At 41.9% G+C, this 25,547-nt stretch overlaps 3 protein-coding genes across 4 annotated transcripts; 1 reads left to right on the plus strand and 2 right to left on the minus strand.

The window, feature by feature from the left end:
* Positions 1–2,847: 2,847 nt before the first annotated feature.
* On the minus strand, positions 2,848–4,409 carry tnnt2c (troponin T2c, cardiac). The gene has a single exon (XM_051077582.1). The coding sequence runs from the start codon at positions 4,178–4,180 to the stop codon at positions 3,329–3,331; it is 852 nt and encodes a 283-aa protein (XP_050933539.1). The 5' UTR covers positions 4,181–4,409; the 3' UTR covers positions 2,848–3,328.
* A 3,353-nt stretch (positions 4,410–7,762) lies between these two features.
* On the plus strand, positions 7,763–10,026 carry LOC108897579 (transcription termination factor 2, mitochondrial). The gene is made up of 2 exons (XM_018697283.2): positions 7,763–7,868; positions 8,553–10,026. Exon 2 carries the CDS (start codon positions 8,567–8,569, stop codon positions 9,704–9,706), a length of 1,140 nt encoding a protein of 379 aa, XP_018552799.1. The 5' UTR covers positions 7,763–7,868; positions 8,553–8,566; the 3' UTR covers positions 9,707–10,026.
* Positions 10,027–10,293: 267 nt separating this feature from the next.
* Positions 10,294–24,176, minus strand: cry1a (cryptochrome circadian regulator 1a). 2 transcript variants are annotated; one of them, XM_018697279.2, is made up of 14 exons: positions 23,232–24,175; positions 16,108–16,216; positions 15,866–16,008; positions 15,555–15,739; positions 15,353–15,441; positions 15,035–15,175; positions 14,630–14,941; positions 14,384–14,535; positions 13,783–13,985; positions 12,017–12,145; positions 11,797–11,895; positions 11,597–11,674; positions 11,380–11,484; positions 10,294–11,053 (listed from the first exon to the last, which is right to left on the minus strand). In XM_018697279.2, the coding sequence occupies exons 1-13, from the start codon at positions 23,387–23,389 to the stop codon at positions 11,384–11,386; spliced, it is 1,899 nt and encodes a 632-aa protein (XP_018552795.1). In that variant the 5' UTR covers positions 23,390–24,175; the 3' UTR covers positions 10,294–11,053; positions 11,380–11,383. The 2 variants fall into 2 exon arrangements, with proteins under 2 accessions (XP_018552795.1, XP_050933538.1); XM_051077581.1 differs by lacking the exons at positions 10,294–11,053; positions 11,380–11,484; positions 11,597–11,674; positions 11,797–11,895 and having other exon boundaries at positions 12,016–12,145; positions 13,670–13,985; positions 23,232–24,176.
* Positions 24,177–25,547: the final 1,371 nt, after the last annotated feature.

The following is a 25,547-nucleotide window of genomic DNA, read 5'->3' on the forward strand; positions in this document are numbered from 1 at the left end:
CTTGGTGCTACATATAACACACACTTGTTGACAATGAGTTGTTGAACCTATTACTGCATGATTACCAGAAAATTATATATAAATCTAATGTTCACATCCACCTTTGACACTCTCATGTTTGCTTATGTGTGTTCATTTCCATTATAGCAGCCTACGGTCAAATCATTGTTCAAAAAAATCCTATTTGTTTCATTTTATTCTTCGGACCCTTTACAGAAAATGTAAACATAAATACAATAATTTGCTGTTTTTGCTGTGGCGCTCTTACATCTGCCGTAGCCTTTATTATAGTAGCCTAAAAGCCTCTTATGTTTGAGTTGACTTTCAGTTCATCGCTGCAGAATGGTGTATTTGCACCTCTGCCACCTACTTGAGGCAGTTCTCATGTACAAAAAAGCACTTTAATGTGTGCTGCAGCCAAACTCTTGCTGTCATAAAGATCTCTTTGGAGTGTGCTCACATCCTCAAGCGCCTGGAAAAGGGACTCAAGGCTAAACAGTAAGACAAAAGTTGTGTTTGCTCAAAGTGTTGCTAAGTAGTATCATGTCATTATGCCTATTATGTGTACGACAGCTGCTGACAGACTTCAAGCAATCCACTTGTTTAAAAAAAAACCCATCATCATCAGAAATTTAGACAAGGAGATTTGACATCTTATTTGATAGTAAAATCATCAGAAAGTCGCACTGCTGACAGAACAAACACTCTACAATGTATGACAACACACAACAATGAATACAGGTGCAGATCAGAATCTCTCTAATTAAAAGACAGACAACCAAACCAGATAATAAGATCCTGGTCACTGTTGAAAGTGTGGCTCAGGAACTGTCAATCACACAGCGCTTACGTTATTCTCTGGTCTCTGCTGGGTACTAATGAGCAGACAACGCCCCCCTGATGACCCTGTAGCTGCTGCTCCTGGTGTACACACACATATACACACACACACACACCGCCTTTTCAATATGAGTGGTCAAGTTTCATCATAAGGTGCTCGCTTCCTTTCAGACTCAAACAGGATCCATCACAACTGGGAGAGAAACTGAGCCCTGCACCAACTCGTTATCAGATTAACTTCAGGAGCAGAGTTTTGGGAACATCTTGTTTCCCCTGGTGCAACATGGGTAGGCGATTGATGCATTGATGGCATTTTTCACACCAGCATCAATACAGATCCCCACCCCCCCCACCCTCGACACACCTTCAAGTGCAGAGACCTGATTACATGAGGCGGCCTCTCCCTGTCTCTATGGTAACCTGTTGACATACTACTGTGTCTGGAAGGGGTTTTAATGGCTTGTCAAGCGGTAAGGCATCAACAGTCCGAGCCTGGGAGACAATCAAAAACGGCAGGGGAGAGAAATTTCCCCCCGTACCTTAGGTCTGACATATGTTTCAGTGCAGTTCACTGACGGAGTGATGCTAGGGGGGCATCTCTGTTGTGCACTGAGAAAGTCTGTCTCTGTGTACTAAAAGGGGTGAACTGTATTCAGGATGAAAGACAATAAGTCTGTACCCACTAATTTTGGGCTTTTATTTAGTTAGATTGGTTTTACTTTGTGGATATCAAGACTTTCCTTTAAGTCTAAAACTAAATACAACCACTTAACTGATGTATAAAAACTTGGCTGCCTGAGTTAATTGTATAAATTCACAAATAAAAAAAATATGTATTGCACATTCATGCACAAACATATACATGTGTAATCCACCTTTCCCAGAGGTGTCTGTTTTAAAAGCTATATGCTACAAACTAGTGTTGTAGTGCCACCAAGAGGAGATAACAGTTCACTACTCTACACTTTGACATTCAAACGAAGAGAGGAGGATGATATTTTCAGACACAAACTGAATGGATGTCAATGCAAATCATGCCATGTGTGGTGATTCAGATCACTGCAGTGTGGCTTTAAGCATTTGCACGAACATATTGGATTAAATCTGCATAGGAATTGGGCTTTTTAAAGCAGATTTGATTATTTTATGGCATATCTGCCTTTATTCATTAGTTGAGAGTAAAGACAAAAGGGATGACATGGTATACATCCTGTAATCACTGCTAATATATTCTAATCATTTATGAAATGAGGGCAGGGCAGTCAATCCCTGAATTTTTAAGTTAAGTTTAAGTGTTTTTCAAAACTAAAAAGTAGAGATTAAGATCATTTTGATACCAAAAATAAGGGCTTAAAAGTTAGATTCAGAATAGATTTAACATGAAAGTTAAGAAAAATCTTAACAAGGAAACTGTGATAGAACAAGTGAGGGATGAGGAAAATACTGCTCATGTATTATAATTATAAATGATGACTGATGAATGATTGGTGTTGATTGGTGATTAAATAAAGTCTTTGTAAAGTGATCTTTCTAGCTTTTCTTGTGACCTTTCATTTGCAACAAATTCTTGATTTGACTGATGAAATCAGGGGTTGGAAAACAGAAATTTTGTCAGCAATTCCTATGCTCTCTGTCTTTACGCAGATTGAACTGAGCCCTTTTCATTTCAGTACGATATCTTTAAGACATCACCTCTCTGTGAAGTTTCTTCCACTCTGTGAACTCTTAGGGTGGTGCGCTCATCCTGAGCTTGAAAGAATTAAAATTAGCTACGTAAAAACTCAGCTGTGCAACACCTGTTAGACTTTTCAACCACTGAACACAACCCCACCCATGCTACTCTTAACCAGTCACTCAGTTAAGTATTACTTTTCAAAAAACAATGACATGGTTCAAGAGGTTTCCTGGGTGAGGAGGTAACAGCAGAGTAATCACAAAGAGAGTTTAGAGTTACAATAAACCATACCATGAAATACGGCGGTTCTTTGCACAAGTACGAAAAGAGTGTTACTTGAAATTAAAATCAGCGTTGATTTATTGGAAACAAATGCATTACTGGCATCTTATTTGAAGACTTTAAATCTTTCATCACATATTTCATAATAAATGTGGGTGCATAAAACTACTTATGAACAACTGCACTGGTGAAAATACTGTTAATATGCGAGAGTAAAATAAATCACAAAGTATACTCTGGAAGAGCAGTAAAATGACACCAACACACATTCAAATTTAATAAACTCTTGAATGACATAGCATGTGAGCAGATGAACTGGTAAATAAAGTTAATTATTTTATCTCAACAGAACAATCACAGATGATCATTCAGTATTTTTTTGTTTCATTAACTTAATTTCATTCACTTCAGTCCCCCCAGGGACCCTGAAAAACACCCAATCCCTGGGATAGCTTTTGTGATACAAGTTGTAAATAGGAGACAAATAGTCCAGAAATGACTTAGCAGTCAGGTTGTCATGGATTCTGACCCTCACTTCCAGGAGCCAGACTTGCCCTTGGCACCTCTGGGGGTCTTAGACGCTTTGGAGCCCCTCTGATGGTCGCTGACTCGGTTTCGGAGCACGTAGATGTCGTACTTCTGCCTCTTGAGCTTTTCGGCCAGCTCAAACTTCTCAGCGTGCAGCTGGTGGAGCCACTGCCAGAGGTCCTGCGCCTTCTCCGCCAGCTTCTCCTGGTTCAGGTGGTCGATGTTGAGTGGCTTCCTGCGCTCCATCAAGGCCTTCTTCTTCTCCTCCCGCGCTGTCAGCTTCTTGCCCTTCTTCTGGTCCACCTTCTGCAGGTAGCCACCGAATGACTTGTTGGTGAATATCTTCTTCTTCTTGGCTTCCTCCTCAGCACGCAGTTTGGCCGCCTCCTCCTCGCGCCTTGACCTCTCCTCGGCCAGCCGTGCTTGGCGCTCGCGCTCCTGCTCTGCTCGGACACGCTGCTGTTCAGCTCTGTCAGAGCGACGGCGCTCGATGCGGTTACGCAGCGCTATCAGCTCCTCTTCCTCCTTCTGACGGCTGGAGAAGTGCAGCTCGATCAGCGTCTGGAGGTCGTTGAAATCCTTTTCCAGTCTCTTGCGGTGGAGATCATCAAAATCCACCTTCTCACCATCAGGGAGCTTTGGAGGAGCAATATTTGGCACGTAAGTTGTCTTAGGTCGCCATTTAGACTCTTCCTCATGCTCAGTCTCCTCTGCATGCTCTTCTTTCTTTTCTGCTTCATCATCCCCCTGCTCCTCTTCCTCTTCAACCTCTCCTTCTTCTTTATTCACCTCCTCATCCTGTTCCTCTTCCTCCTCCTGCTCATACTCCTCCACAATCTCCTCATTGTCAGACATGATGGTACCTCTGAGGCTATCCGGGGGAAGAGAAAGCGGGATGAACACCAAGACCAGCTGGTGTCTCACACAGCAGAGATCACTGGGGTCTCGGATGTGAAGCCTGTGGGTTTTTAAGGGTTTGCCTTTGCCATGTGACCAAAGGCTGACCAAAGTGTCCAGAGTGTGGGTCAGCAGCAGGGCGGATTTTGAGACAGATGGATTAGTCTATTTTCTCCTTCACCAAGTCTTGTCAGTCTCTCACACACACACACATACACCCACTTATCCCCTATAGATCCCTCAACCCCCCACCCCCACCATCCTGCTGTCTACTCTGACCCTGCAGTGCTCCTCATTCCTTTGTAAGGACAGGATGAGAGACTATTTCAGATTTACAACAGATGCACCCACACACACACATACACACACTTGTGCTTTCCAGTCCCACAAAGCAACACATAGTAACTTCCAGAACAAATAACATCCATACTTTTATGGGTCCACTGAGCCGCCTGCACAGACAAGAGACAGAAACGCGGAAGCAAAAACACAGCGGATAAAACTCCCTGCCAAACTATGGATCATTCCAGTGACTTCCATGGGCAGTCTATGAATCACCCAAGTGTGGCCACAGTTTGGGGAACTTGCTAATCCATCATGATGGTTTAAAAGCCACTGTTGCAAAGCATGTGGTGTTTAAGAACTTCCATTAACAAAGCAAATTGCAATCTCTTAAGTACGTCAGAGCCAGTGAGGATTTTAATGATGGGGAAGTTACAGCTGTCACATTTTCCAAATTGAGCTAATACCTTGAATATCCTGTGCCCCCAGGCACCAACAAACTAATGTTATTTTTGAGTAAGAAAAATGAACTAAGTGTAAATTTGACTGTGTGAAAAGCTGAACTATATTTACACCATATTTTATCTATATTATTTCAATTTCTTTATCTATTTTTATATAAGTAAAGCAAAGAACTTAGCAGTCAGAGCACTTGGATATTAATATCCGTGTACCAACAATTTTTCCTGCAAAGACAAACAACACTAAAAGAGAGATAGGCTCCACAAAAGGCGCCTCAATAAGAACAATGACATGCAATATGAGCTTTATTGCTCCAGCCTCGTCTCCACTTTGGAATGTAATGAAAACATTCTTGCTATTGGAGGCTTTCTGCTTTCAGCGCTGAGTGGATTAAAGCAGTAATTGCTCCCACGCTGCAACATTTAAATGCTGATGTCGAGAATTTAGGTTCCCACATCTTGAGTTATCAGTGAAAAAGGACAAATGCCATTTTCAGTGGATGACATAACTGACAAGGAGAGACAGGTGCTATGTAGCATCTGAGAATCCCAATTAAATTGCTACATGCGCCTCCTTAAGATAAACCTTCAGACATTATTCTGCTGTATATGTCTGCGGCAGATAACTCATTGTCTCCAGGGGGTTACATTTCAGTCTTATTTTAAATCTTCTGGGGCTCAGACAGAGTGAAGATAGGTTAATTGTGGCCTTAGAGGACCACAGAACAAGTCTTAATGCCTATGAGAATGTCCCACGCCTGTCTCATTCCAAAGGAGACTGATGGTGCATTCATGACACGTCGAAAAAGCTGGAAATTACAAGACACTTGAAAAATGATTTGAACGCAAGAACAGGTCTGATTTTCTGTTCAGAAACTCATGCAGAAATTGAGGTCCTGGATTTACCCGACTTGACGTTATAACAACTACAATCATGCTGCCCACAGTAACATTACAAACATTTTTTAATTACTTTTATCAAGTAATTGACTATTGTGTGTAATATATTTGCATTTTTAATATATTAGTGAGCTTGCCAGCTTCAGTTTTTGCAAAGATATTAGTCCACTATTCTACAAATAAGAACTTGAAGATATTGTTCCTTTTCCTTGTAAAGACAACAGCACAGCGCAAAGATTTTACTGTAAGAATCCATATTGTTTTCTGAGTTGAGCATGTGAACCCATGTTTTTCAGGACTCAGAAGTTCCCACTCAGAAGTTTCTAAGTTTGCCGACATCTTGAACGCGGCATGGGCTCTACTAAAACATGCCTGTGCACAACATGAGGACAGCAGGTGGTTCCAGTATAATCAAGGCACTCTCGGTTTGCTGGTGGCAAGGGACAACTGTGTCTACCAGCACAGAAAGGCAACAAATGACAGGGGCTATAAATAGCCACACTCTGCAGTTTGACACAGCTCAAAATGAACTATTAGAGTGATACAATATGTCCAACTCCTGTATGTTCAAATTTAATGTAACTGGACTGCCATCAAATTAAAACAAAAACAGTAAAGAAGGTCTTAAAGAGGCTGATAGACATCCTGATAGGACATTTTCAAAAGAGAAGCTACTTAATATATATAAAGAACTAACTACAGAGACGAAACAGTGATTTGCCATGTTGTAATTAAACCAGTGCCGCTCCCCAGTTTGAGTCACTCAGTTTAGTCTTTACTTAGACAATAAAAGTCTGTGTAGATCATGGAAAGAAGTAGCAATACTTTGGCAGACAGCCCTGGATGCACGGTGACCTCTACTGGTCAATACTGTGTACCACAGTTAAGTGTGTCCCATAGTCCTCCTCTCAACTTAGAAATGAAAGGCCTGTTCACAGTACACTGTCAATAATGTATTGATAGAATAATTAAAATATGCACACACAAAAATACAAACAAGAGGAAAGATAAAAAATAAAATCCTTAATTAGTACTCACCCATCACAGCACAATTTCAACTGCACAAGCCAGGAGTGAATTTGCAGCAATGTCCCCAATAGCTCACATCCGATTTTTCCAGTTACCTGTGTGCCAACAAAAGAGAAATATTACCTTGTACAACAGAACTAACCCTTGTGTATCTAATATATATATATATATATATATATATATTTCAAATATTTCATATATTTTGCTTCTTCTGGCCTCATTACAAAACTAATATGTAAGTGTTAACTCTTTCCTTTGGCCATAAAGCATTGTTATTACATCAAATGAGAAAATATATATATATACAGAGCAGACCCTGCCAATGTTATATTATATAAAGTATATTATTGATTTGTCACCGTGATGCATTTAAGTTCAAATAGGATTTTATACATTCCCTCAAGTGCAGGCCTATTACATTAGGAGAGCTGAGAAACATACGAGTTTGGGAGCAGGACTCTAGGAGAGCACATTATTTACATAAAAATTAGGAATTGTCATTAACTACTAAGGTGGTAAAACAATGTTAACTATGTTTTTTGAGCTGCTACAGAGGACACGGAGTTTAAACAAAGCATTACATGTAAGCTAACGCATATTAACTAGCTAGTTTAGTTCGTTTTTTGTCGCCTTAGTCAAGTTTTTACCTTTTAACTGTAGTGTAACATTATCTTATCATTTCAATATTTAAAGGCAGATATGTTTCCAAGTATATTTCGCATTCTTTACGTTAGAAATCCTGTATTAGTTACTTTGTATCATTCTACCTTCCACAAGCATCAGAGGCTCGGTGGGCTGGGCACGGTGGGCGGAGACTGGAGGTCAACACACGGGCTTCCCGCGAGCTGTAGCCGTCACGTGTCTCTCACGTGTCTCGTCTCTTGTGGCTCCGCCCAGCAGCTCCACTCATGTTATGAAAGCGGAGCAGCGGGTGTGACATAAGCGGGGTCCTTCAGCTACAAGCTTAGAAATCGGTAATATATCCCATTTCATTAATTCTTTTTACTCAAAGAATCTTTATCAGTGCGTTTACTGAACTGCTACCATTCAGGATTTTTTGGTGGTTTGTATTCGCGGAGTGCACTGATGTTACATAGCCTGTGCTACACAATACATACATGATATCACATGTGTATGGCTGCAATCAGGACACAGTGTTCCCTGTGTTTGTTCCAGTCTGTGCTAAGTTAATTTGCGCGAAATATTTCTGCTTTAAAGTGGGAAAAGTATTTAGTCAGACAGTGCAGTGACAGTACACGTGTGGTTTTAATAGTTATAACGAGTGTTTGATTTTAGGGTTTTTGAAGGGAAAACACGAGAGAGAAAACAGTCTTAAGTAAGCATTTTTACTTTGAGTTGAGTGATAAAATAAATAGATTAATAACTTTGATATTATAAGGCAGAGATCTGTGAAGCACCATCCCCCAACCATTACCAGTACAGGAGAGAAGAAGAACTTAGCCGTTTTACCAAATGTATTTTTTCCTGACCTTTTCTAATTTTTGCTTTTTACTTGTGAAATATTCCTTAGTTTTACCTTTTCTGAAAACCAAAAAACACTGGTCCCAGCTTCTTCAGTAATAAAATGTCAGTTTAGGCTTAGTGTAGATGAAATGAATCGATAGTTGCTAGATCTTCTATATCTGTTCCCCATGCAGATCCACTGTCAACAATGCTTCGTGTCACCACTGCCTCCCTGTGCACCTACTGTCAGAGGATAAGGCTGCTCCTCCCTCCCTCTACCTCCGCCACCACACTGACTTCTCCCAACAGAAGACTAGAGAACCAGCACACTGTGGACTCCCTGTATGAGCTGTCAGTGGACATCCGGAAGGTGCGCAAGCTCAAGGCCTGGGTCCTGTCCGAGAGCTCTGCGTATGTGTCTGAAACTGCTGATCTGCTGAGGGACATGGGAGCAGACACGACAGTCATCGCCCGGATCCTGGAAACTCACCCCGAGGCTGTCCTGTGTCGGCCGGAGGATGTGGCCGCCCAGAGAGACCTTTGGGTGTCTGTGTGCCCCAACAAGCGTGAGCTGATGAACATTATTGAGAAGTTCCCAGCCTCCTTCTTTACGGTAACTCACCATAGCAACCAGCGGGCCAACATCCTCTACCTCCAGAGCCTTCGCCTCAGCAAGCGGATCATCGGTAAACTGATGGCCAGCGCCCCGCAGAGCTTCAGTCAACCTGTGGAGCGCAACCAGGAGGTCATTCACACGCTGAGAGAGACCTACCTGGATCTCGGTGGCGATGAGGGCAACCTGCGGATTTGGCTGCAGAAGCTCCTCAGCCAGAACCCGTACATCCTGCTGCGGCCTGCTGAGGCCTGGAGGGACAGTCTGGGTTTCCTTAGGGAGCAGGGCTTCACCACAGAGGAGCTCCTCAGCCTGGTCTCCAGCCTCAGAGCCTCCATCGCAGAGCTGCAGCCTGAAGCCATGCAGCATGCGATGGCCTACATTGAGAGCGCTCTCACCTGCTCCAAGGACGAACTCAAGGAAATAGTGATCCGCTGCCCGGCCATTTTGTACTACTCTTTGCCCACCCTGACGGAGCGGTTCCAGGGGTTGATGGACATTGGCTTGAGCATGGAGCAGGTGAAGGAATCTCCAAATATCCTGGAGCTCACCACACAAATCGTGCTCTACCGTATCCAGAAGCTGGCTTCCTACGGGTACGACGTACGCTCTGGCAGCTTGGACGTTATCGTGGGAACCAAGAAGGACTTTGAGATGAGTTACAGCAAGCTGCACCTCAGACAGCAAAGGCCACTTTTCAACCCTGTAGCTCCCCTCCGATCTGCTGAGGAGTGAACGTTAAAACGTGTTGATATTCTACTTGACACTAATATATGGTGGGGTGGCGCGGGGGGCTGCTGTGAATGTTATTTACTCTTGAATTCACCTTTGTGCAAAATGCATGAAGGGAGGCAGTTATCAAACCTCCAGCAATACTTGTAGTATTGAGATAAAACAAACATGTTTCGGCCTGTGGCCTTCATCAAGGTTTTTGGATTTGATTCTGAGGAAAAATTAACACTGTGTATACTGTCATACAGTGAAATAGGGATGTATGGAAATGAGTGCCAATCATTGCCTGTCTATCTTATAAATGAAGATGTAGAAAAACCTAAGAGGTGTCCAAGAAAAGTTTGTGATGCACCAGATAAGAAAGAAACTCAGCATTCACAGGCATAATCATAAATACATATCAACAGTGTTTGTGTAATTACTCTCACTGCCAGAGGGGGGAGACAACACCTGCACACTACAGGTTTAAATAGACTACAATTTGACTACTTTCAATGCTTGAGCTCCAAAGAATAGACTGAAACTGTTTGTATATTTAACTCAGTTTTAATTAGACAAAAACATTGAGAAAGAACAAGAAGCAAATGAAGCAGTTTCTCTCCAGTGGTACATTTATTGGAAATACACAGGGGTGGGGTGGGGGGTACACCATGATATGAAGACTCTTTATTCCTGTCATGTTTTCTCAAAATCATTGACAAGGGCAAAAAGTTGACAGTTAACATCACACTGACATCGCCTCTGCAGTGGTAAGGAATAAAACGAGCCAGCTAGTACTCAGATTAAGGAAATGATCGAAACACTTGTGTTGGTAGATACACTGGATGGCTCAAAGGAGAAAACTGAGGGTAAATGACAGGACAGGCGACTGTATTAGCAGATACAAGATTTCTCACCTTTTTTGAATTGGACGGTCTATAAGTGCTTTCATTTTTATTGAAAATTTTCCAAAAACACAGATCCATCCACAATGATTTCTCATATCAAAAATATATCAATGGGTCTATGGCTACACAAAGAGAGAAAACACACATACAATATCCAAATATGTACAAGTTTGTATGTGAGCTGAAATTAGCAAATTCATTATATACACAAGGACAGTTTTGTCCCAGCAATATTAACCCAAAGATAAACACAGTGTAACAGCCTCTCCAGTGATGTCAGCACTGGCCAGGCCGTGCAGTCCACATGATTATAATATACATACAGTCCGATTACTTGAGAAACTTTTACTTGTGAATGTGTTTAGTGGCAGGTTTTTATGCTCCTCCCGAAGGTGTGATCATGCAACACTGTAGTGCTTTAACAAAAATGTAAGTCTTGTACGCGGCAAGTCAGCAGATACTCCTGTATGGAGAAAAAAAAAGGACTCTGACATAACTCACAGAGAAAGGGAAGGAACAACTTTTGTTGAATTTGAACACATTCATTCGTCTGTTTAAGACAGAATTTGAATTATTTATGGATAAATATTGAAAAGGCCACCTGAAGTCACTATGTGCAACTTTAAAGACAGGCGATAAAATCCCAACTTTTACCAAAGTTTTATTCTTAAACTAAGTTTCTAGATTGTTCTGCAGGTTCAGCCATTGACAGCTGATAAGTAAACACCTTGTACATGCTAGACCTCATCCATATACGTATCCACTGTACAATTTCAGTTTTCAACTAACCTCTCTAATGACTGCTCTGTCTCTGGACTTTGGAGCTTTTGCCATTTCCAGGCTCCTCACTGTGTCGTTTGCCACTGGTCTGACTGGTGGAGTGGTGATCATGGCCTGAGAATACAACAGCACAGTTTAGAAAAGCCAACTCAGTTTTACCATCTGTGCTCAAAGTCACTCAAAAAAAAAAAAGAAAAACAGTAGTATATAGTACTTCAGTACTCACCTTTCTGAATGACAGGGGCAGGAATCTGCTGGATGCCTTGAGTGTAACACATCATACTGGAGCTGGTGCTTGCATAACCTGGAGTTGGGAAGAAAGATTCAAGGATTAGCAGAGACGTTATTGGACCTCAACATGAGGAATAAGAGGAGACAGATGAGATGAATGAATTAAACGTGTGGAAGATGTGTGTGTGTCCTCACCCTGCTGGTGTGTGCTGACGCTGGTTTGTGGATCCCCCTGCGGGTACATCATGACACCACTTTGCCAGTCTCCCTGGTAGTGAACCGGCATCTGGTAGCCTGAAAAGCACAAAATAGCAAATACCATTACGCATAACTTGAAGGCAGGTGGCCACGAAGGAAAAGTTCAGAGAGATCCAGAAGTGTGGAGTGAGAGAGAAGGATGTCTTGTGTCAATGACCAGATGAAGCTGTAGCATCATGTGTAGCCTCTGCGTGGTATCCCATCACTTCTGAGGACGTTTCATTGTTACCACTGTCATTCCCATTACCATTACCACTGGAGTTGGAGGGAACCATAGCCAGAAGGCCTGAGGACACAGACAACAGTCAACACTTTATACAAAATACAATAACTTTACAGACAACAAATCATCAGTTAGTTTTAAAGCAATTTAATCCTTTACTTTAGAGGCTCTGATGAATCTCAATCCAAGGTAAGTCAGATATTTTAGTTACACATGAGCTGTGCTACAGCCCATAGTCCTCAGGCAGGTTCATTTAACTCAAAATGAAAAATGAGATGACTGGTTCTCTATGTTCTGGATGCCAAAACCTGCCTGAGGAGTTCAAGCGTCTCTACTTCTTAAAACTCATTTAATAGACTTGCTACTTGCAGTCCTATGATTTGTCTACCTTCCTTTTACAGTTCATGTCCATGCTGGATGCAAAGGTTTGGCAAATTCCACATTTAGTTGAAAACTCGTATGGCCTTTCTTCAAATGTTACTTGTATGCAGTTTTTACTTCATGAAATTGTCGCATGTACAAAAGTTTGGGTCCCCTGCTACATGTTAAGGCCTTAATTAACTCATTAGGACTTGTAAGACGAGTCAAGAACTGTCAGCTGAGGATATTGCAAAGCTGATAAATTCTCTCAACTGACTGAGGATCTGAAGTTGAAGCTAACTAGTGCAACAAAGCAGAGGAGGCTATTAAAAAAAAATTTAAAGTCAAGTGCTTGAAATTTCCACTGTCCAAAATGCCACTAAGAAAAGGCAGGGAGGTTTGGCAGGGAAGTTTATCTGACACAGGAGTAGTGGTGCACCATTCCACTGCGCAGCGTTGACGCACAAACAGAGTTCACATGGAGCAGTCATCTGAAGGAAACCTTACCAATGACCTCATCACAAAAGTCAACATCTCAAGTATGCAAAGCAATATGTGGATAAGACCAAGTTGTTTTGGAAACAAGTGACAGATAAAGTTAAAATCTAGCTCTCACACCACAACAACCAAAGGTATGTTTGGAGAGAAAAGGAGCAGCATTTGATGAAAGTGTGGGGGTGAAAATACTATGCTTTGGAGTCGTGTAGCAGCCAGCGGCCAGGAAACATTGCACCAATAGAGAGAAGAACGGATTCCACTAAACATCAGCAATTTCTAGATGCAAATGTCCTGCAGTTTGTCAAGAAAGTAAAAGTTGAAAGGAGACTGGCTTCTGCAACAGGACAACGGTCCAAAGTAGACCTCAAAATCCACCATGAACCACTTCAAGAAGCACAAGCTGAAGCTTCTGGAGCGGCCCTCACAGTCCCCTGACCTGAAAATCTGTGGGTAGATCTTAAACATGCTGTTTAAATATCTCAGAACCTGAAGTGATCTGCAGGAAGAGTGGCTGAAAATCCCATAATCAAGTATAGAGCTGACTACAAATATGTTTGCAAGCTGTAAGGTTTCCAAACTTTTTGCACATGCCACAATCACTGTATATTTTTTTCTATTTTTTAAGCTCATGAAATAAAACAGTGTTGGATACATACTTGTGTGGAAAACAATATTTAAAGTGCTATACTTTCAAATATCTACAGCCTTTTACCGACAGTACTGCACTACCTGCATGACTTCAAGGGGAAGCAATCAAATTTCGGCGATCCTATTAATCAGCTGTCCATGCTTCTTGTTAATATTAAAGATGTCTGAGAATGAGTCTTGTGTAATGTCCTCACCGAGGCCCCTGTAACAGGAGAGCTGCTGGTAGATCTGTTTCATTCGCTCGATGTTGAGACGGCTGGCCTCTGCGTGGTGTACCATGGGCTTTGGGTAATGCACTCCAATAATACATTTGGCTGCCTTCTGCACACTCTCCGGAGCGTTCCAGGGGTCATAAATATACTTGGCTGGAAAGCCTCTCAGAATGGGCAGGTAGCGCCTGAATAAAGAGATGAAGAGGTTTAGAGAGCGTGTCGGTTGTTGTAATTTACTTCTACGACAAGCCTAAAGTTCCCAGGTTCACAACTACCGTGGTGGAATTAGCCAGTGTTGATTTATCGGTGCACCATTGATGTCCACCTCACTGACCACAGATACATCAGAAAATGTAGTTTCTTGGCACAACAACCAGTTTAGTTAGTTCTTCACTTTAAGTTCAAAAACTGCATATCTGAGTACTGGAGGGTTTTCTGGATAAAACACTGAAAACTTGTGACACTTTCTGGGTAAACAACATCGAATCACTGCATATGATACAATCAAAATGTTCTCACATGCATCTCAGGTCTAACAGGGGCCACATACAGAACATACTGTACTCAGATTAGATAGGCTCACCGTATGTAATCTCCATTGGGGTCTGTACGTCGGCCAAAACCCACAGGGCAGTAGCAGTGGAAGAACTGCTGGAAGAAGGAGCTGCAGGAGAGCCACATCCAGCTGCCTGCATTCACACTCCAGTCAGCGTCCAACAGCAGCTCCTCAAATACCTGGACACATGCACAAACAAGCCTGCATGAGTATTCATATATGCTCTGCAACATTTGGTCCTTGAGCTGATCCTGTATCATTAACACGGTCTACCTTCATGCCCTCCTCCCAGCTGATCCACAGGTCTCCTCTGGTCAGGAAACAGGCCACGGCGTGCCTGGCCAAGTGGTGGATCCAGCCCTCCTGCCTCAGCTGGGTCATGATGGCGTCGATCCAGGGGAAGCCGGTCCGGCCCTCCGCCCACTTGGCCAGCGCCTCGGGGTTGCGGTCCCAGGGGATCTGAACGCAGATGGGGTTGTTCTCCATCTTGTCGAAGCACGGGTTGTTGGTGGCTGCCGTGTAGAAGAACTCGCGCCAGAGCAGCTGACCGTAGAGTGAGAGAGGAGGGGAGCTGTTCTTCTTCACCTTGCAGGGTTGGAGAAGCGGGAAAACAGTGTGAAATCCTGTTTCTTCATTTCAGAAGCATTCATGTGGTTAAATCACTGTTGAGTGACGTACCTTCCTATAGAGGTCGGTAAGTTTGAAGTAGAAGAGGCGACAGGAGAGGCAGCCGAAGCGCAGGTACGGGCTGAGGCCTGTAGGGCTGGCGAGCAGAGAGTTGGCGTTCATCCTGGGACGCTCGAAGTTGGCAACCCACGCCTGACGGCAACACAATCAAATAACCAGACATGAAAAATGCATGACGACACGGTGTTGTGTCATAACACTTCTTACATAACTGGAAATATCCAAGTGCTTTTCATGGTTTTCAGTGAACTAACAGACTTCACATCAACTCAGTGGAGGAGAAGCATTGATCCTCTGATGTTGACTGACCTTCCTCTCCAAATGCCTCTCGAGTCGTGTGAGGGCTTCAGTCTCTCCCCCCGGCCACACAGCTGAGGACAGGCCCTCTGTATCAAAACCTGCAGGGTAAACATTAAAACAACACATTAAAAATCAGCCTAGATTTTTTTCTATTTAACAATTCCTAGGTGTGAGCCGTGAACTTCTCCAGGATTGGTCGAACGTCACTCACCGAGCTCCTCCAGGGAGGGGACCCCAAACTTGTCATCATGGTCTTCTGTCAGCGGCGTAGTGCATTTTCCCATGATCTCAGCTGTGATGGACTCTGCAGGCACCTCCACTGCGTCCATACGACTGATAAGGGTCTGGAACCGCTTGTAGGTAAGAGGGGACTGACCCCCATTCAACTCTATGATCCTGCAGGGAGGAAATGAGGAGAGAGAGAGATGAAGTTCAGTTTTCATGTAAAAAAAACCAAACAAATTATGTCAGTGTTGGTTTAATAGATGATTAGACGCAGTCTTAAGAGTGATCTCAACTCACTTGTCCAGGTCATAGAGTGTGTGGGAGGTGCGAACTGTCACCTCCACTCCAGCCTCAGAGGCCAGCTTCTTAATAGCTGCATCTCGCTCCTTTCCAAAGGGCTCAGAGTCGTACTCATAAGATAGACGATTAATCTTCCATTCCTGTAGAACAGGTGATAAAATAAAGTAAGCTACAGAATAGAATATTTGGGGTTTGAACACTGTTTAAAGCACCCCAGTGCTCTCGGATGAACATGTCACCTTGAAAAGTCTGGGAAAGACATCAGTGGGTTGGCCCCGTATCACAAACAGACGAGAGTTGAGCTTGCGGAGGCTGGAGTCCAAGTCTTCAAGACTCTGCAGTAAGAACCTGGAGGATGACGGGAAATAAAAAGCAGTTATAACATGGACATAGGCAGCAATATATTCAACATTTTACATATTGACATTAACACTAATGGTGCTAAAACTGGGAAAGAGAATATCATGTTAGTTTGCGATAAAAGTTTGAAAGTTAGACAGTGAGATAGAGAAAACGTTGATGGAGGAATGATTATTTCAGCTTGTGACAACAGGCTAAATGCAGTTTCAATCCAATTGCCTCTTTGATGAGTAAATTTATGCGGCAAGGTGCTGCAAAATCTAATCAAGACCACCCACTCTAAAATACAATATTAGTCTTTCCAACATGATGCTGTGAGGTTGGAGGATATGAAGTCTGTGACCTAATTCAGCATTTTTCCACTGGATGTGACACAGACAAACGCTGGTTCCCGTTACATTACAATGGCAGACATCTACATTGTGCTGAAATCAGAATATGCAGATTTGTTCCCCAAATTCAACAACAGCCAGTTCTTCCTCTCGTCCTCACCAGACCAAAGTCATGAAAATGAGGATGCAACAAAGCAGTACTTTTTCAGTTTCAAGATAACTGACTCAGCATTTTTTCTTTCCCTTCTTCCCACTATTACAAAAGAAAGCAGAGATGTCATTTTATGAGTAACAACAATCTACAACCTTGTCTACCTCAATGTTTTTGACAACTCACAAGCACAGTTCATGTTTCAATAAATGTTCTGCCAGGGATGAAAATGTGTTTACCAGCAAAGCCAAAGGCTCAACAATCTGAACACAACAATTGTGTGAGTCATCAGAAAACGTCTGACTGGGATAATGTCAGATAGCCAGAGGAGGCAGCGGGACAAACGGCCACCGCAACTGTGGTGAAGGAGCCCATTTCTGCTGAATGTGTCACAGTTGGTTAGATAACAATGCCACAGGCAGAACAAAGAGGGAACTTGACATTCTGCACAACAATTAGAAAAACAGATAACTAAAAGTGACTGCTGACACATCAGAGAACAATGTAACAGTGGATAACTGTCAGACTGGCACCAAATCACAAATTTATTTCAGTGGAAAAAACAAAAAAAAAAAAAAAACAAGTTTCCCATGTTGATACGTGTTAATCAAATATTCCGATAGCTCACTGATGTGCCTCTAACTAGACACAAGTATCTGTTTGAGCTCTCACATCCACCTGGGTTCTTTTGTTACAACTGTCATGAGAAACAAAACTTGTTTTCGGTTATAACGTGAATTCATTAAAGTTGAGGATGTCTTTGCTTGAAGCATGCAAATGATTCCATTATGTAAATTCTGAATAACATCTTTTGACATGAGTTTACTCGCTTCCAATGACAATTATTCCTGACGACAACTAACCGCCTTTAACGCTGACCCCTCACATGACTTCTGCAGAGTGAAGGGCCTGAAACCAGCGGTTAAGTGAAGCACTAATTCTCTTCTTTGTAATCCTGACAGTATAATTCCTCTTTAGACAGCCCAGTTTAACCTCCACTTTGCATGAATCAACAAGCGTGACCAGGTTACTGTGTTGAGGCGATGGAAAAGTGTACAGTTTTTCTTTTGTCCTGAATTGTACTCATTACCAGCTAAAGCACAACTTTCAAGAAACATCCTGGACTTTTGCTCTTGTCTGTGTCCCCTCTAATAAACCTGACAGTGATACCTACAGTGTCTCATTCATTTAAAAACCAAAAAGCCTTGAATTTATCCTTAAGCCTGAATCATGCAAACAGTGGATGAGTCAACCAATCTGCATCCACTGGAGTTTAATCATCACTGTATGTGACGTCAGTGAACCTAAACAAACAAACCAAGCAGGAGCAAATATGACCAAAAGACACATTTTATTTCCTTTACAACAACATATTAATTGCGTTTCATCAGTATTTTATTAGATAACTTGGGCTGTGCTTCTGTTTTGATCTTCCCATAAAAATAATAAATACCAACTGTAAACATCAGAGGGCACACACACACACCACACAGGTCCACACTTTTGTGTAGACAGAGCGGCAGTAATATGGTGCTTCCCGTGCTGTTGCTATAGGTACCAAAAATCGTAGGTGGAAGCTTCCTGTACAATCGAGCTTTAATCATGTCTTTTTACTGCTATGAAAGCCAGGTGGGTGTTGTTGTAAGCAACTGTAAAAACTGATGGTGAAGTGAAAGCACCCAACTCTCACTCTCCTGTTTAATACTGTTAAGAATGTGACGTTTGTGGGAAGCCATGTATTATGAAATGGCCTGTGAGAGAAAAGTCAAGACAGTGCTTGTTTTTACACAGGTCCTGGCAGATGTGGAGAATGATGATTTATCACTCACAGTCTGGGGAAATTATTCATTTTGCGGGCCACAGATTTAAGAGCATGTCCACACATAAAAATAACTCCTAATGACGAATCACTGCCAGCAACATTCACCCCTCACATTATCTCTGCAGAGTTTAAGACCCAAAACCAGCACTACTACAAAGTGAAGCGATTTTCCTTGAGGCCATCAATTTTCTTTGGATTCTACTAAATGGGCTATAAAACTAAAAACATGATAGTCGTAGCAGAAAATTGCACAGTGCACCAAAATGGAGTGAGGTTTTGAGCTATTTTCATGCTCCAAATGGATGTGAAAGGTGTAACTAAACACTGTTAACCCCACTCCTCTGTAATCATCTGCCATTGCTCTGATAAACAGCACACAACATGCTAATATTGTCCAGTTTAGCCTTTCTATGATGCTGTGTACCAAGTTCAACCATACAATAACATGAAATTTAACACAGAGGTGGATTTCTATCTGTTACAACCAGGCCTGTCTGGTATGGTTGTAATCATTGGTAGAAAGCTGATACGTAGAGTATTTTCATATTAGGCACGAATACTTTGTACCGTGCCTGAGTACAACTGCTCCGTCTCTCAACTTTCACATTAGTAACATTGTTCCATACCCGAACACACCTGTGCACCTACACACTCTGATGCAGTAGGTGTCAGTGTGCACCTAGTATCTACCAATAAACACAAAGAAGAGGAGTACACTACACACGCCTGATGTGAATCATACCGGAGTACACATGAACAGTACCTGAGTACTTCAGGTGGACCCGTACAGTACAGTGTTCACACTAATCAAACGAACTGGACTTTAGGGTCAAATGTGCTTGGATCCAGGCCCAGGTCCCTGGTGTGAAAGCCCCGTTCATTTTCGAAGCCAATTCTTACATCAGTATGTGAGAGCTTTAAAACGCTGATCTGATTTTACATAATTTATTAGTCAATAATTAAAGGTATAGAACATTTTACAGCTAAAAATAAACTTGTTTTTATTTTTGTAGTGGGCAAATTATGTGATGGAACAAATTCTTTTTACTACCAACATTTCTGCTGATACAGTGCTGGTGTATCTGTACTGAGCTAATATTGATTCATTAGTCAGGTACCAACTGTATTATTACATCATATAGAAAAACAAAGAGATGTTTTATGTAGTAAACTATGTTCCCTTGTCCATCAACCAAACCTTTTAAACATATGTACAAGTAACTTTGCCAATATATATCATCATGACACAGTTCCATTTTTGATAAATGGTAATGTTGCATTTGAGCTGCAGAATGGAGCTGCAGAGTAAAAAATTTTCAGTGGTGATTTCCTGTTTTAAACATATGGGAAGTGGTTAAGTGGACTTTTTCATATACTTTACATTCACGGAGCGTGAGTGTTTTTCTTCCAGGAACACCCTGCTCCACTTTTAAACAGTTGCACCGAATATTACATTCACATCTGGAGGCAGTTACAGTCTTATCTGATGGCCATTGGGCGGTGCGCTCACATCTCAGCCCAGATTTATCCTGCTAGACCAGTCCAGGGATCGAGTTTGAGGTCACCAGTTTAGACAAAGCACAAAGTCTACTAAGTTTACTGCAATGCACAAAAAAAGAAATAATCGGTCTGTTTTTCATTATTTCTCCATGCTGTCCCACGTCCCTCCTACTTGTTATAAACACTCTATAATGGAGCAAACCCACAGTAATTACATCCTCATGAGCTTCTTTTACATGAAGTAATGGTCTTTCATGATCATGGCCCACCCAACATAACTGTGTTGACTAGCTTTGACAGTTTCAAGCATAAACTGTTGAAATTGATATCAGATGGAAGCAGCTTTGTTGGGATTAGCGCTCACAGTTGTGCTGCTCAGCAGAGATATTGTAGTTGAAGTCTCTTGCAGCTGCAGGAGAGCAGAAGTAGGTCAAAAAGACGAGGTGGATGGAAGGTTTACTACTAACACACTGACCTACTTACACCTCGCGTGGAGATACTGAGGGGGGAGGGAAAGTTACTGTAATTATGATTATGTTATTTTGCACTGACCCTCCTCATTCACTGAGGATCACCTCCTAGATTTCAAGGACCGGGCTGCCCACTCCCTCCCAAGCAGCTCAAACTACGGCAAGCTTTTGAGAGTCACGAGCAAAATCCTCTTGTTGCATTAGGATATTATTTTGTTGTTGTGACTTTTCTTGCTTTGAGCAATGTATAGTGTAAGATACAAAACCACAAGATACCAACAGTGGCATATTATCACTCAGAAAACAAACTGACTGCACAAACAAAAAAAGCAGGAGTGCAGTAGGAGTGCACAGAGAAAACAACAGATTTATTTTTTGCTTTATTTCACCAGGACAGTCTCTTGAGTCAGCAAAAATAGAGAGGTTTTAATCCTCTCAATATATTTTCCAACCATGGGTATGAAGGGTTTTACATGCAGAGGTCTGATATGTGCATAAAAAATGAAATAAAGGGAATGATTCAGGACATACTGAGTGATCACCGTGTGAGCTCTGCGCTACCCCAGGCTGCTGTTATATAACCGTGGAAGCATAACATGGATGCTCCATAACAGGCGCGCCTTTGCTGCTGCTGCTACTGCCCTACTCTTCTATTGACGGCATGGGACCGCAACACAAACCAAAGTGCACAGCAGGAGAGGAAACAAAAACATCCAGCCAGGCACCTACTGTACTGTAAACCTCAGGAGCTTTTTTTATTCAGCTACTGCATGTGTAGGCCATTACGTCTGCCAACCAAGATACTGCTGTTTCCACACAGAAGCAGTTGTTTACCTGACCACAGGCTACAGAACATATCTATGGGAATTAATGTCTGAGTCATAGAACAAGCTGGGTAAAAAAGATGCCAACTGTTTGTTATGACTGAGAAAACTTTCCACGTAACACTGAAGGTTAACACTGACGGTTAGCTGGGTGGGTTTTAGGATGAAGGTTAGGAAGCCAGTGGGTTACAGGTTGGCAAACAGTCCACCAACCACAACGTCCCTTGCTCTTATCTATGTCACATGAGCCTGCTAAGCCTCATATACTGTGGCCTGATCCTGTCTGGCTGTCTCTCTCTCACACATACACACACACACTTGCTGACAGTGTGGAGTTCAGGAAATGTCAGCTATGTCACATTTTTGTATTAAATTATGTGCCGCCTCTTCACCAAAGGAACATCTGGCAGGTCTCCTATCCCTGTGGAAGTAATAACTAATGATCTGAGCATCATTTATTCTGCCTCAGTTTAGTAACACAGACCACTAATGAGCTGGGGACCCTTGACATGAAAGAGTTTGGTAAGTGCTGCTGTAAGGGACATGAGCAATCAGAGACCAAGATATTACAACATAAACCATGCAGACTGCAATCCACTCTGACTATAATTATAGTCTCATGGAGATGTGGGGATCAACACACCAAAATACTGTTTACCAATCTGAGATCTGACTCACCTTTTCAGGCAGAGGAAAAGTAATGTTATAAATTATGTGTGATGTCAGCACCTATAATTTATTTTGCCTCATTTAATTATGTATCTGAAGATATAATTGATGTTTCTTATGCCCTTTATGTTTTATCTGATGATGATTACTGGGTAGAGATTACAGTTTTATGTACTACATCTGAGGATGTAATGGAGGAGCGTTAACCGCACATTAGTGATCTTTTATAGATATATGTATATTGTTATTTGCTCATAATGTATTATGGTATATTGGAATTTTTCCTTGTATAGCAGTGTAAAATTACAGTTACAGTTCAGGTGATTTAAGCTAAACATTTTGATATCTTAATGAACACGGCAATTCCTGGATCTCCTTCAAAAAATTACCTTCATTTATGAATTTTTGTCCATTTAAAATAATATTTTATAACTTTCCTTGTGTGACATAACAAACAAAACTTACAGTCACAGTTAACATCTCAAGAATGCACCTGCTTAACAATGGTGTGTCAGACAGTCTACTGTAGACTTGACAGTGAACTAAGCTGTGCACATGTCTTTGAGTGACTGTGAACTCTTTACAACAATAATGTTTTGAAACTGGAACAGGTGGTACTCAAGATGATCAGCAACCAGGTATCAGCAGAAAGTGACTATTTGTGCATCCCTAACTTGGATGTTAAATGGCCAAGAGCCAAAACAAACTACCAACAAATAAGCACAATAAGTACAATAACAAACTGCATATCTTCCTTATCTGGTGCAAAAAGTAAAATGCCTGGTGAGTGCTGAGGCCTGGAACCACCAGTTACTTTCCTTATTGTTTATTTTCTGAATTCACAGGTCACATCACAGGTTCCTACGCCCCGAGGTGACATGTCCACATTGCTAGTTTTCTAACAACAGTCCAAAACCCAAATATATTCAATTTGCTATCACATAAGAGAAGGAAATCCTGCAGGTCATCACATGTGAGAAACTGAAACCAGCAACTGTTTGACATTTTTCTACTAAAATTATTGAATTTGTTGCAGGTTAATTTTCTGCCAATAAATCACTTCAACTCTGCTTACATATCAGCAAAAACATGCAAATGGCTGCATCCCTAACTCTGAAACTAAGTGCCCCCAAAGTGATGAAAATAAACAAAGGTATACACATGTGCATGGATAACGGTGCAGCTACTGTATTACATGTGTTTGCACGTGGCTGCATGGCCGCTGCTTGCCTCACCTCCACCTGTTGATCCCAACGTTGGACGATCCCGCGAACCAGGGGTCGAGGATGTAGATGCAGCGGACAGTGTCCGCTCCCAGCAGAGCTTCCTTGAGCGACGGGTTGTCGTGGAGCCGCAAGCCCTTCCTGAACCAGTGGATCGTATTAATGACCATTACTCAACTGGACGAGTCCTTTTATTTCCTTTTTGTATGATATCAAGTCTTTTTGTGCTCACTCCACTTTTATCCCCACTCACGTGAGCTATGTCAAAGAAAGAAAAACACGAGAAAAACAAGGCCACAGGGAATCCAAATTTACGAAGTCCTTTGTTTTTCAGTAATGTGGTCCAACTCTTTAATTAGCCTTGCTCTAACAGAACCTTTTCCATTATGTCGAAGAATTTATAAACTGATGGCTGCTGAATCATTTGTGCACAAGACAGTGCGCGCTCTCCGGCAATGTGACAGCCAACCCGGCGGGCTTTAGGACCTGATTCGCTGAGGAGCGGTAGCCCGGTTTGTTGTATAACTTGTTTTTCTGAAAGGTGAAAAATGCATATAAAAATACACATGCACTAAAACGCGTCAATATGCCTGCGCTAGAGACTCTACTGGAGTAAAACTGATAAACAGAGTAATGAAATGGTCCGTAAATTGAGACAGCTGTGCTAACGGCCACAAGACACCGTGGCAAGACCGGCTGCTCCCCGCCGTGAATACCGGGAAAGCTGGTTATGTAAATACAATTTCTAACTGCGATACTGTGATAATCGCCGTCCTAATTTAATCTGGACAAATACTTAGCTGTTATAAACCCTTCACGGATCCGTACTACCCGTCTCCCTCGCCGCTGAGCTGATGTTTTGAGTGGCTATATCAGAAAATTTTCCTCAACGTCCACGAATAGCTGCTCGAACGCCTCGCCGCACCTACAGCCGTGGCTCCGCCCACCTTAGACGCACATAGCTCCGAGGTCTGTGATTGGTTCAAATCGCTGCGTAAGTTTCACAGCGTGGTCACGTTTCTGCAGCGTGCTCTCGTTGTCCTAATAGAGTAGCGACAGCCAACATGTACAGATTCAGTGTTTGAGGTAATATTACTAAATTGTGGCCTCTTATGGTGGACCGAACAGTTTCCACAGGTTAGTAGGGCTAATTCACAAACATCTACCAAGAAACATCCATGTCATAATGAGTTTAGACAGGTGCTGAGCCCTACTCTGTTTTTTTTCCCGTTTACTACAAGAATAACAATAGGTTAATGATAAAAATGAACTGTTAAAAGTTGGAAAGTACGTGCATATAGACTAAGATCACATTCATTCATTCACATGTTTGGGCCAAAAGATGTAAACCTTTAAACATATCAAGAAAAACGACGCTTCAGTCTGGTGAGCCCATTGGTTTGTTTATCCTAAAAGAACCCGGATAAGCACATGAAGTCTGGCATGAGCAGACTAAGCTTACCCGTCACCTTGTGAGCGCGTGGCTGATAGTATTATAATATTGTAGTAGTGCCTCACGCACTTTTCACCTAATTGTCAAATTTGCATCGAACAAAAAGCATCTGTGCAGTTTGATAAAGACTCTGTTTAAAAAAAAAAAACTTAAAAAATATATAGTTTCGTTTGAAGCAGCATCGTGTTAATTGACGTATTTAACGCTGTTTAAATCGAGGCTCAACGCGTATGCCTTTTGTTCCATCACATGTTGAGCAATACGTGCTACTCTTTTTAAATGATAATTTAATCATGTATATTTGTCTTTTTATGCCGTCTTGTGTTTCCTCTGTATCTTAATGCATCTGAACGTCTTACATTAAGCACTTTGAATTGCTTTGTTGTAGAAGAAGGTGTTATTCGAATAAACTTGCCTTGCTGTTCAAACCAATACGTTATAAGATTAACATTACCTACGTCATCTTACCTTATCTACATCATTTATGTGAATATAAGTGCGCACGCGTGTACGAATGTCTAAATTATATCATCATTATTATCAGAAGCAGCAGTATGTACCACACCATCGTATTTTCTTATATTTGATGTAACTAACAAGTGCGTCACAATACACTCTTATATAAAATAACGTGTAATTATGCAAGACATGAAGTGCTGCTTTGGACAGTAGAAGTAGTATCATGTTTTGGCCACTTGATGGCAGTATAACACCATGCTATTAACGCCCAGCCTCTGTGTCTGATGATAACTCAATGTAATGCATCTATACATGGTCCTTTACTGGATGCTGCACTTTTCCCCCCTTTGTCTCTTACACTTAATGGTCCAATATTTCAGCAGAATTATGTTTTTTTTTTCTCTTCTGGTTATTAT

This window comes from Lates calcarifer, linkage group LG18 (genome assembly GCF_001640805.2).
Source record: "Lates calcarifer isolate ASB-BC8 linkage group LG18, TLL_Latcal_v3, whole genome shotgun sequence".
NCBI lineage: Eukaryota > Metazoa > Chordata > Actinopteri > Centropomidae > Lates > Lates calcarifer.

Excerpts from the sequence above, each read along its gene's own strand:
- LOC108897579 (XM_018697283.2), top strand. The coding sequence starts at position 8,567 with ATGCTTCGTGTCACCACTGCCTCCCTGTGCACCTACTGTCAGAGGATA.
- tnnt2c (XM_051077582.1), bottom strand. The coding sequence starts at position 4,180 with ATGTCTGACAATGAGGAGATTGTGGAGGAGTATGAGCAGGAGGAGGAA.
- cry1a (XM_018697279.2), bottom strand. The coding sequence starts at position 23,389 with ATGGTCATTAATACGATCCACTGGTTCAGGAAGGGCTTGCGGCTCCAC. Across the intron at positions 14,536-14,629 it reads GCTGGGAGGAGGGCATGAAG|GTATTTGAGGAGCTGCTGTT; the intron begins GTAGACCGTGTT and ends GCATGTGTCCAG. Across the intron at positions 12,146-13,782 it reads CTCCTGTTACAGGGGCCTCG|GCCTTCTGGCTATGGTTCCC; the intron begins GTGAGGACATTA and ends CTGTGTCCTCAG.